General features: G+C 41.6%; 1 protein-coding gene across 1 annotated transcript in view; it reads right to left on the bottom strand.

Moving 5' to 3' along the window:
* The window catches only part of MAPK11 (mitogen-activated protein kinase 11), a 55906-nt gene that overhangs the window by 25283 nt on the left and 17874 nt on the right, over positions 1-12749 (bottom strand). Inside the window, exons 2-4 of the mRNA XM_063134084.1 lie at positions 4508-4637; positions 2073-2131; positions 333-444 (exon numbers count right to left, since the gene is read on the bottom strand). Coding sequence (XP_062990154.1) covers positions 333-444; positions 2073-2131; positions 4508-4637 — 301 coding nt within the window. The remainder of the gene's footprint in view (positions 1-332; positions 445-2072; positions 2132-4507; positions 4638-12749) is intronic.

The raw sequence follows: 12749 nt of genomic DNA, 5'->3' as shown, positions 1-12749 counted from the left end.
GTGCCTGATCATCTGTTGGATTGGCAAGCGAACAACCAGCCCATGGTGGCTTATTCTCAGGATGGCTTAGCATGACGTGTGAACTTTTATGCCTTTTTTCTTCAGAGATATTTTAAAAATCTGCAAATATGTGCAGATTTAATTCAATAATGAACTGATAAATCAACTAAAATTAATGTGCTCAATCAACTTAGTTTCTTTAACTGAATGACAGCCCAAGGAGGATTAAAAAAAAAAAAAAGCAAAGAGAGAGGGATTCCAGCTTCATTGAAACCATCTAACACATCATTTTACATCCTCCTTTAAAAAACTCCCATCTTAATAGGTTTTACCTTAAGTCCCCGAAGTAACTGATATATAAGAAATTGTATATGGTCGTCTGTCAATTTCTGGCACTTCACGATATTATTCAGGTCAGCACCCATTAAATTTGTGACAAGATACCTGTAAATATGAAAGAGGTTTATCTGTGGTTTACAGAAAACATTTATAGCAAAATTGTATACATGTCTACTAAGAAGTAAGCCCCACTGAATTCAGTGGGACGTGCTCCCAGATAAGTGAGCATATGACTGCAGCTTTTATTGTTTTTTTTTAAATTAATTTTCACTCTATCATTTAGTGATTTTTTTTATTTTGTAACTAGCTGGTACATATCTTGGTGAGGATGGAATCAGTGAGGACTAGAAACTTAAGAAGCTGCCTTATACTGAGTCAGACCTTTGGTCCATCTAGCTCAGTGTTGTCGACATTGATTGTCATTGCCTCTCAAGGGTTTTAGGCAGGATTCTTTTCTTGGCCTATCTGGAGAAGCCAGGGATAGAACTTGGGACTTACTGCATGCAAAGCACGTACTCTATCACATTGAGCTATGGCCCCTCTCCTAGCATGATTCAGAGTTCCAGCCACTAGTTAAAACTGAATTGACACAGTGGCTCAACACAAGGATTCTGTAAGCACAGTTTACTTTTTTTTTTAAACCGCTCAGAGAGCTTCAGCTATTGGGCAGTATAGAAATAAATAAATAAATCCAAAGATCCCCTTCCTCTGAGGAAACATAAGAAGAGCCATGCTGGATCAGACCAAGGGTCCATCTAGTCCAGCACTCTGTTCACACAGTGGCCAACCAGTTGTTGAACAGAGACCCACAACCAGGACATGGTGCAATAGCATCCTCCTACCCATGCTCCCCAGCAACTGCTACACACAGGCTTACTGCCTTGGATACTAACCATCAGGGCTAGTATCCATTGATAGCCTTCCCCTCCAGGAATTTATCCAACCCCCTTTTAAAGCCATCCAAATAGGGGGCCATCACTACACCCTGTGGTAGTGAATTCCATTTAATTCCTTTCACCGGGGGGAAGACTCTTTCCATTGTAGAAGGAAACCTTTGGCACCACAGCGCAGGTTCATACTAACCATTAAAAATATATAATGTACCTTCCCCAGACTGAGCTTCAGTATACCTGATGGAGGAAATGACACCTACAACCTGAGGGTAGTTCACTCCTTGGGGAAAAGTCTGTCCATTGAAGAAATGGAGGACTCTGCTCTGAGGCTCACATCAGCAGACAACTGATATTTTCAGGAGTCTATTTATATTCATGCAAAAATCACCTTCTTCCTCCAGTTAGATTCCTACAGCATCTTAATAGTTTTTAAATACCTTGTAGTTGATAAAACATTTGCACCACGTCTTTGTAAGTTTGAACCAACAAGAGAAATTAAAAAAAGGATAATAGAAACAAAAGAAAGCCATATTGCACCATATTCATGACATGAAACGGATGGGAAATTATAATACCAATGCCTGTCCAAAGCCCATTTCAAATGCCTTGATCCTAGGAAACCATATTATTTGTTCCAGTTATGAATATTGGATAGGATGCATCCAGAATAAAGTACTTTAAGGTCTTACTGATTCCAATAGAAGAAAGTTAAGCACATGCCTAACTGTTGCACTGCAATCAATGGGACTTAAATGTGCATTAACATTGACTGGATTGTACCTACAAGCGTTTATCTTAGTTGCTTGCCAACTGTCAATTTTTATGGTGAACTTTACTTACACTTCATTAAAATTTTCTATTGATGCTGCAGGTGTAAAAACATCTAGTAATCCTATAACCTGAAACAGAAAAGAGGAATTTCCATTTTACCTAGAGAAATGTACGAGGCAATGCAGCATTTTCACTAACTGTACCTACAATTTCCTAGAATGAAGACAATGGCAGTCCAACCTAGGGTCAGTTATTCTTAAGCCCAATGAAACCGACTGTGTCTTACTCTGTGATGGGATCTAGGCCCCCAAAGGGCGCAAACATATAAACAGATTAGGATTTGCTTTCCCTTGCATCTCATCTCAGGCCCACCTTCGCAATGCACTTCACAGGTGCAGTGCCTGCACACTGAATGGTGATTCAGTAGCCTGCCCTCCCCTTCCCTCTATCCTGTCTGCTCTTATATTTTAAAAATGATGCATGTATATTTATTAAACTAGATGAATTTTCCTTAGAAACAAACCAACACAGAGAATCAAGTTATAAAATGTAAAACAAAACAAAACCCAGAAAACAGAACACACCCCTGCTTCAGAGGAGGTAGAGGTGAATTAGGGATGACATCAATTTCTAGCCAATCAGTACTGTTCACAGGTTTGCTGTAAACACATATAAATGGATTCCCCTGGGCTCAGTCTAGGAGAGAGGATTTTACATCTAATCAAAACATGGCGAGCACACTTTTACAGCAGGCTCACCGCTCAAATTATGTTTTATCGTCCCTTCTAATCCAATGTGCAGGAAACCTATAATCATAATTCTTCTATTTTGAACAGAATAGCAAATTGTGGTTTGCTGAAAAAGAGGAAGCATGAAAATATGGTAAGATAGGAGAGACTGTAGGACACCACACCCCTTGCCTAGTCCTGTTATGTACTCTTCAGGACGACTATGTCTAAACTGACCTTGTGCACAGAAAGCAAACCCAGCCCTTTTTAGCTAAAGGAATCCACACCAAAATAATAATAATAACAACAACAACAACAATAATAATTTCAATGTGTTCCAAAATGGTAACTCAGTTTTATGATTATCTTTGTTTTGGAGCAAAATCTTTTAAATGTGTCATCAATACTAGTCATCGACCCCACCTGCCCTTTCGCTACCTCCTTGTTTCGCTGTGGAGGAACCAGTTGTTTTTCTGCCTCTTCCGTGAGGATCTTGAGAATTCCAGAGAAATTTCTCAGGGTGCAGGACTTCAGTGCTTATGTTACTGTAAGGAGGTGGCCGAGGGATCTGTGTGCTCTTTCTTTCACCATTCCACCCATCCACCCCACCCTGTGCTGTCCTTGCAACTCTATGGATGCTTGAACTGCTTGGACTTCATGCCTTGAGGCTTTCCAGTATGGCTGCCTGCCGAGGGCCTAAAAGTTGCTGCTGTTGTTGTTGTTGTCCTTCTTGCTCAACATCATCATCATCATCATCGGATTTTTAATAACAACAAAGCAAACCCCAAAATGCCTCTCTCAACTTTCAGGTCCTCAATGGGCAGCTGCATTGGAAAGCCCCAAGTAAGGAAGTCCAGACTAAGCCCTCTAGAGCAACCTTCCTCAACCTGGGACGCTCCAGATGTGTTGGACTACAACTCCCAGAATGCCCCAGCCTGGCTGGGGCATTCTGGGAGATGCAGTCCAACACATCTGGAGCGCCCCAGGTTGAGGAAGGCTGCTCTAGAGGACCTTCCAAGAAACTCAAGCAGCTGAGGAGGCTGCAAGGACAGAATGCAGGGTGGTCGTACAAGAAAAAGCACACACAAACCTCTCAGTCACCTATAGTAAGGTAAGCCCTGAAGCCCTGGGGGCTACCTTGATGGCACAGGTTTACCCCTGCTGCTGCTTTTTCCCTTTTTTAAACCCACACGCTTTTGCTGCTGTGCGGTGGCATTGGGTAATCCCGATGCAGAAGGCAGCGTGGGCTTTCTGGCGGCTATTCACTTCACCAGGCCCACCTCCTCCCCAGCTTTCAGCAACCAATGGGATGTTGCCTTCCACCCGGGAATGCCCCGGACAGACAGCAGAACAGCCGTACTAACCTCACTCCAGCAGGAAAAGTTGGAGTAAGGTCCCAACTTTGCTGCTGTGCAGCTTCACAGGAAACATCCATGGTGGCTGCTGCATTGTATAACCAGCGCTGCACCACGGCACAGCCACTGCAGGGCTTTTAACCCATATAGACACTCCGTGCACACTGAGAAATGTCTTCGAAATTCCCACGCCTTCCCAAAATTTCCATGGCAATTTCTTTTCACCACTTCCCAACAATGAACGGACGAAAATAAATATATTGAAAAGTTTGGCACAGTGCTAATCAATCTTGGCATGGCACAGAACAAGTGGTCCTTATATGTACTTTCAATTTTCTGATGAGCAGTTTAATAAAATGAAATGAAAGATGAATCGCAAGCTTTACATTAAAGATCTACAAAGCACAATCACTTCACTCACGTTTTCATGTTTCATATGTTTGAGTAATCTAAGCTCCCGGTACGTCCTTCTGGCATGAATAAGGGACTGGAAAGGTCTTGAAAGCTTTTTGACTGCCACCTTCTGTCTTGTTTTGGTATCATATGCTGAACTGAAACACAAACAAATATAAAAATAATAATTCAGAGAGTGAAACTCTTGTCTAGTTTTGAGTCCACCATGGCCTAATCTACACCAAGCAGGATATTGCACTATGAAAGCGGTATGAAAGATATCCTGCTTGGTACAGATTAGGCTTATATTCATTTCTTTTAGTTTAGTTTTCTTTAAAAACTCATCTACAGTTGTGTTGCTTTATTCCTTTCATATAGGAAATATGTCTGAAAGCTTATTTGGAGTTTACTACAGTACATTGTACAAAATATTAATCATCCATCTACACACACACACACAGAGAGAGAGAGAGAGAGATTGAACTAGCAGAGAACTTTGGACATCCAAAGCAATTAAATACTTTTGATTCATTTTAATATGCTAAACTTATGGTCCACTCTGCAGGACAACAAATGAATTGATTGTTGTTTCAGTTCAGTATTGTGGCATTACACTAAAATGCTGCTCTGGTGAATCTAGAACCAGACAACTATATTATCTATTATTATGCATTACATTTCTATACCGCTCTATAGCTGAAGCTCTCTGGGCAGTTATACCAGCGTGGTTCAAACACAAACTGGGATGAGAATGCTAAAGCAGGACTGGATGCTAAATATAATCCTATCAGCATGAACAGGACCAAGGACACCTCTTGCACTGGTACAAGTCTACATCCAATACGAAACAGGAGTATAAACTCAACAACTTGAGTAAGAGACATCAAGACCATCAACCCCAACAAATCTGAGGATACATCCCAGAAACAGATGGCTACAAGCTAATGTGGGGCAATAGCAGAACTTTACAGGCACTGGCATAATTTGAATCTCTGCATCCTCTTTCCACTTTCCATCTTCAGACTGTCACTAAATTCATGAGGAATTCCATGGCTTGGACATCGGCAACACCCCCCTCCCTTTTGCTTTGTTTACCATCTTGCATTATGATGAGTTCTGGAGAACTTGGAAGCTTGCACAGTCTTTTGTGACCTTTGAGTTGACCTAATAAAGGTAATTATTGTGATATGGATTTTGATCATTTTCTTTTGCCATATTCCTTTGGGCAACACACTTGCCTTTGCTTTTTGTGAAAACAGATAAAAGAAATAGCTTGTGTTTTACCAGATTCAGTTGATCAATTTGCATTCTCTTTCAGTGGGCCTGTATACTTTGGTTAAAGCCTACATATTTCCAACACAAGCAGACGTTTAGTTGTGTTTTCTTTAGGAAAAACATCATCTTACCACTTATTTCATGTCTTTCATTATCTCATGGCAGCAGCCCCGAACAGAAAACTGTACTCTCGGCAAATTAGTATTTCTTGCAATAACAACACAAGGATTATCCCCAGGTAATATCCTTCTCCCATCTGCCATGACAAATAACCAGACAATTAGCTTCATTAATTTGGCTTCCTATATCCCATGTCTCCAAGTCAAGGCTCCATAGGGAATACTAAGATCTGAATTGTAGGCCCCTGGTGAACAGACGGGAGCCTCTATTAATTAGAGAGTCTGCCACCCTGTCTAGGTGTATCAAGTGGTAATCATGCCTGCCACACACTGGAATGCCGCATGTAATCTTCTCGTGTACATCATTAATTAAAACCTACCAACTTACAATGCTATAAAAAGGCTGCTGTAGACGCCACTGGCAAAAAACACACACACAAGCCTTCAATATAAACGCTTGAAGCTTGATTATTCAATTCAAGCCTCGATGGTTCAAAACCTTAACATTTCCTCATGAATCCCTTGTCATACCCACTGATAATTTGGACAACGTTTCTCCTTATGACCTAGAAGCTGCACTCGCTATAACAACTGCCACCATCCCAGCTATCACAACCAGAGCCATACTAAAAATAAAGCCAATAAAATGAAGAACTTGGGTCCTCTGTACATTTGTTCCATCTCGAATCTCAATACAAAGTACAGCTACAGGTGTTGCCCCATTATTGCTCAGAATCCAAGGGCAATGAGGAAACTTTCTTCAAACCACATATTTAACACCTTGGAACAGACCAGTGTTTTAAAATTTGAATTCCTTAAACTTTCCATTCCTAAATGTATGCTGACATAAAAAATATATTAAAGGGCTTTAAATGATTATCTGAAGGATTAATGCAGCCTTGCAATGGAAATATGCCTGGTCACCACAGGCAACGAGGAATTCCATGTAGGCAAATGCATGGAATTCCATGCAGGCCAGTGAGAGGGCTAGCAGAAAAAGGGACAGGTTTCTCCATCCCTCCACCAGCCGGCTTGATTTCCGGCTAGCTGCAGAGGGTGAAAAGGCTCTTTTTCCACAACTAGCAGTGGGCTAGCGGTGGGCGTGGGGAATGGCATTCCTGCTCCAGTTGTCCACTTGGTAGAAAACATTTTTAAAAGCCTGGTAAGGGGCTAGTAATTTTTTATGCTGGCTGCAGAGAGAAGGGGACTTCCTTTCCTCCATGACCAGCATGGAAACATAGGCTACTAGCATCTTGACAGGCTCGGAAAAAGAAAAAAGGAAAAAAAAGCAGACCAGTAAGTTTTGTTGGGTTAGTTACAAGACTGAATTAGAGAGCAATCCTGGGGTCCCTGGGGGAGCACCGCAGGGACCCTAGGATTGCTAATAAAATCCTTCTGAGGTTGGAGACAGTGATGACCTTGGAAGGGGAATCACAGATCCGACCCTCTCCCTGGATCACTTGCACCTGATGCAGAGAGAACCGTGTTGGCTGCCTCTCCAAAGAGGGGTGTTCCAGTGGGCAGGAAGGGGAAGAGACCCAAGAGGCCATGATAGGAGTTATCCTAAGCCTCTTCTCAAGGATATCTTGTACCAGACTTTACTTCAATGAAGCATTAATTGTCCCATTCCTCCAGTAAGTGATCTCATCCCATCTAGATACAATAAGCCACAATGAGCAAGCAAGCAGATTGTGAACCACTCTCTTCCAACTACTCTATCAACATCATCATGTTGCAAAACCTGACATTCATTTAAACACAGGCCTCTATATTGGACTCTGGGAATATACTTTATTTGCATTGAAGACAACATAAAACCCATATCAGAACAAATTTGAGTGATTTTATCTGTAAAATGCCTAACAAATAAGTCAACTGAATGAATTGGCCAGAAAAAAAAGAGTAGAGATGAAAGAGGAATGGAAAGGAATTGGCTGGTCTCTTAACTTGAATGTTTCCTGAAAATGTTTTTGGATGAAATGATAGAACTTTTAGAAAGCGCCCTATGCTGGCCTGAAAATGAATGATGGCTATTGGAGACCAGAAATTGTTAAATTGAACCCTAGGAGGCCATGGGAAAAAATTAGGTGCACTTAAGTCCCATCAAAATCACTTGGACTTTAATGCCAAACTTAAGTCCTATTGATTTCAGGAGGACTTTATAGCATGCTCAACACTTTTCAAATTGTACTCTATAACTGCAATCATTTTGGATTCAACGGATTCCAACTGGGAGCATTTTCATTTCAGTGGACAGAAAATAAGTGTATAGTAGCTGGATGTTCTGAGCATATTCTAGACATATTCTTTTAAGTTGGTGGTTGTTTTAAGTTTAAAAGCTTTCTGGTCCCCTAATAACTGCAGTTCCTTCTGAAATTTATTTTTCAGGGGTGTGTACCTGGACAGTCTCAAAAAAAAGAAGGATGGAAGGAAGGGAAAATGGAAAGAGGAAAGAAAGGAATCAGAAATGGTAAGAAACTATAAGGTGAACAAAGAAAAAGTTTGTTTGCATCCTTGCTTGCTGTGTCCTCCTTAGGAACAAGAATCAGGAACAAGATACAAAAAGTAGTTTTGTTTCCTTGGTTTCTCTGTCCTATACCTCTTTGTTCCAAGCATAAGTTCATACTCCATCTTCCCCCATTTTCATATGTCACCCAACCCAAACCCCGGGGATTCTGTAACATTTGTTGGGCCCAATATGACGGAAGTTATTACCTATGTGCAGGAACTGCCTCTATATGCCACCCTGGGGTGGAACGAGCCAGTGAGATCTAACTAAGGGACTCTTATAGCTGATAATGCCAAGTGCCTGATGGTGCATATATACTTGGTCAAAAGCAAGCGGGGAAGGAAAAAAGTTCCATTGACCTCTATGAAGATCCCCTCCTGTATCTTAGCTCCTATGTTTAACAGGAAGCCAGATTCCGTCTGGACATCAGGAAAAACTTCCTGACTGTTAGAGCAGTACAACAACGGAACCAGTTACCTAGGGAGGTTGCGGGCTCTCCCACACCAGAGGCATTCAAGAGGCAGCTGGACAACCATCTGTCAGGTATGCTTTAGGGTGGATTCCTGCATTGAGCAGGGGGTTGGACTCGATGGCCTCATAGGTCCCTTCCAACTCTACTATTCTATGATTCCCTTGGTAAAGAACCAATTGGCTCAAAATACACTGGGATTTGTTTCTTCACTAATCATTTTGCTTTCCAGATTGTTTTTGCTACATAAAATTCATTTGGGAGCTTCCTTCTCACCTTATCACTAGAGAACCCAGCTCATGTTCTAGTAAAAATAAATAAATCTCTTAACATGGCCACAAGTATCAGGATCAAAGTAAATATTATAACTTCCATGTGCACATGCAAACTGAGCAACTTTCTCAATGACACCATATATAGTCACATGACAAATGCAGGGGAAAATGGCCCAATTTCCAAAAAGATCTGCTGCATACAAACGGTCACTATGCAGAGTAACTTAAAGTGGTCCCCATGTGTAAACTGGCTCTTAGCAAACTTTTTATGTTAAAAACTGGTAAAGAAACATTCCCTTCACTTTTCCATCTCCAAATGTGTTGTTTTGTAGAATTTCAAGGAAATGGGCACATGATGTAGCCTTCAGTAAGTTAAATAAAATGTGAAAGCATAAATAGCTTTTCTGAGCAGTAAGCACAAAAGAGAACAAAGGTCTGATATATATATAGCTCTGCCAGTCTTCCTGTATTGCAAAATTCATCTGCCCTTCCCTTGATTTACCTTATCCATGTTTCAACATTATTGCTACATTCACACTTAACGCTAATCCAAAAACCTTTGTTTCTAAGGCCAGGATATACATGAAGGATGTGCACCCACACAGAGTCAGTTTCTTGTCACCTGTGCGTCCCATTGCATAAGTAGCACAACGAGACAGGATCCTGTATTTAACAACATCTTCCTGTGACGTACAAATCTGGAACTATAGTTAAGTACTTGCAAACAAGCCAGGATCAGAGTCCAGTCTTAAACCAGGGTTTAAAGTTTCTTTATGAATCTGGGCTTGTTTGCAAGCATGTAACTATAGTTCCCAGTCTGTATGTCACAAGAAGCTACGTTTAAGTGTTGGAATCTGGTATGTTAACTTTCTCACATGAAAAGAAGAGTGCTACTCATGCATACACTGCTCATACTGGATGATTAAGGTCATGTCTACACCAGCCCGATAGTCCGGGCTGGTCATGGCTTAGTCCCTGTGCATCCATATGATGCACAGAGACTCCCAGGGTCAGTGGTGGATGGGCACAGGTTTTCCCAGGGATAAAGAAAGCCTGGGAAAACCTGACTCTTTCTGCAGTCTCGGGACCATCCTGAGACCGCAGGAGGTGTGGGCGGCCATACTGCCTGGTGCCGCACTTACTTGAGAGTAAGTGCGGCATCAGAAATGGGCACAGAGCCATGCCACACAGCTCCCTGCCCATCCGGGAATGGGGTGGCAGCAATTTTGCTACCCCTGGGATGGTAGGGAAGGGGTTTGGGGGGCATTTTTTTAAACTACTCACATTTTTGATGGAGCGGGGCCTCGCTCTTGCGCGACCAGACCTGCTGCTTCAAAAAAACCCAAATGGCACCCACACCGTCCCTGGACATGGCATGGGCGTGTGGACCTAGGGGGAGGATCTTGGAACCAGAAAATCCAGAGATCCTCCCCCTCCCTCCCGGAAAGTGTAGAAAGGGCCTACGTCTGGATTTTTGATTTAGCATTATGTGCAAACCGCATCTCTGTCTATGCTTACACTAACCATGGTTAATGCTAACAAGGGTTCTCACCTTAACCAAAGCTTGAAACCAGCGTTTAATGCGGGTTTGCGAGACCAGTTTAAGAGGCGACCTGGTGAAAATTAGGGTAAAACTAGCCAATCTGTGAAATGTGCAATTGCATTTCATTAAGCTGTTTGACTTTTTAAAAGAGCAGCCATGGTGGCTTGATTGGGACTAGAGCACATGGTGGGGGACAATTTAACCATTTCTCCCAACACACAACATGGTCACAACAAAAATATTCCCCAACCCCCTCTTCCCAGTCCTATTTGCCTGAAGGGGAAGCAGCCATTGACACCAACAGCAACGTCCTTAATGGGGAAGCAGCAGCTTCAGGAAGTGGCCATTTTTACTGGACCATAGCCAGGGGAGGGCAGGAAAGGTTAACCCCCTCCCTGTGATCTAATCCTGATTGGAGGCCCCACAGCAATTATGTGTTTCTCATGTAGGGCATCATCATATGGGTGGATTTTCACGTTTCCTACCATTGCTATAGCCTCCTGTTGCTTTCACACAATAGCGATGGTCTCTTTACACATGGAGAGAAAGAGGAAGCAGCAACAACCGCGTGGCCCATTCAGGGGCCATTTATATCGTTCCGCTTTCCCTGCACAGCGCAGGAAATGCTGGCACATTCCATTTTAAAAAATGACGGATTAAAAGGGGTCTATTTTGCAATGGAAAAATGAGAGGAAGGAGCAAGAGGTGTGCTGGAGGCAGATGTTGCTGTCTAAAGGACGCGTGAACATCTGTAAGTGGGCAGTAGAGAGTGTGCGATAAAACACTTAGTCTGGCAATTAGCCAAAGTTCATGGCTAATAAAAAAAGGGGGGGGGGAGAGATAGGAAGAAAAGGTGTATCAGATTGTGGAGGAAGCCCCTATATATGTAACCAGCTCCTAGTCTCTTAATCATGGTTAAAAAACTGGAACTGTACATTCTGCACTGGGTTCAAGTAGATGAACTGAAATATATCTTTTATTGAACAAGACAAACTGCTGTAGGAACATGGAAGTTTTCAAATTTCAGAGAACTCTTCCATTAAACAGAAATCTGTTTTCTGGAAAAACCTGAAACCATCCATATTCCGGCATCAAACTACATTGGTCCACCAAAACAAATAATTTATCTGCTGTGTATCTCCAGTTCTATTGGGATAATCATGGCATCCACAATCTCCTAAACTACAGGTACAAATTAAAACATAGTGATGAAAATCAAACACAAAGGAGAAGAGATTAGTAATGGATTTTAAATTATGAATCATTCTGCCAGAAAGTTGACCCTTTTTTCACCCTGTAAGATAGGGTTATTACACTGGAAAGCGGCGATTGAGATTTGAATATTGCTGGTTATTACTTCTAGCTCCTGAACAATCAGGGTCAGTTAGCTGAAATAAATGTCTGAAATAAAATGATGAATATATCAATGCAGAATCAGTAAAAGCTTTTATTAGCTCATGCCATATTGAAGACGAAAAGTGATAAAACATGCCATCTTTTATCAGCTTTTCAATAAGTAACTAGAAAAGTTGAAAGAAACCTAGCTATTATGTACAAACACCCACCCGGAGCAACAGCCATGAATACGTAAACAATTTCAGCTGATATCCTACATACCTCCCAATGCTGAAAAGTCTACTTTTTGGGCCAGAGTCATGCAAATACATTTTGTTAGAATACTTCTGGATAAAGAAAGATAAATATTTCCAGTGAAATTTATCTTGAAGGAATAAGCTGTGGTCAGCACAGCTGATATTACTACTATTCATGAATATAAAAACCCATGACACACTTTTTTCAATAAGGGCCTTATGAACTTTGCACTCAATGGCACTAGACATATATCTAGTGCTGAAATAATAAATGTAAGGGCCTTGCAAATATAAGAACATGGAAGTCACTAGCCAATTTCTATGATTCCACAGATACCTTCTGAACTTCTCACATGAACTCATGAATTTCTTGGAAAATAGTATGGTGTAGTGGTTAGAGTGTTGGACTGGGACTCAAGCTATCCAGGTTCTAGTCCTTACATGGCCATTAAGCATGCTGACTTTACGGATGGTTTGGACTTCATCTC

The sequence above is a fragment of the Elgaria multicarinata genome, chromosome 9, assembly GCF_023053635.1.
Source record: "Elgaria multicarinata webbii isolate HBS135686 ecotype San Diego chromosome 9, rElgMul1.1.pri, whole genome shotgun sequence".
Taxonomy (NCBI): Eukaryota; Metazoa; Chordata; class Lepidosauria; order Squamata; family Anguidae; genus Elgaria; species Elgaria multicarinata.
This window is presented reverse-complemented; position numbering and strand designations above follow the sequence as displayed.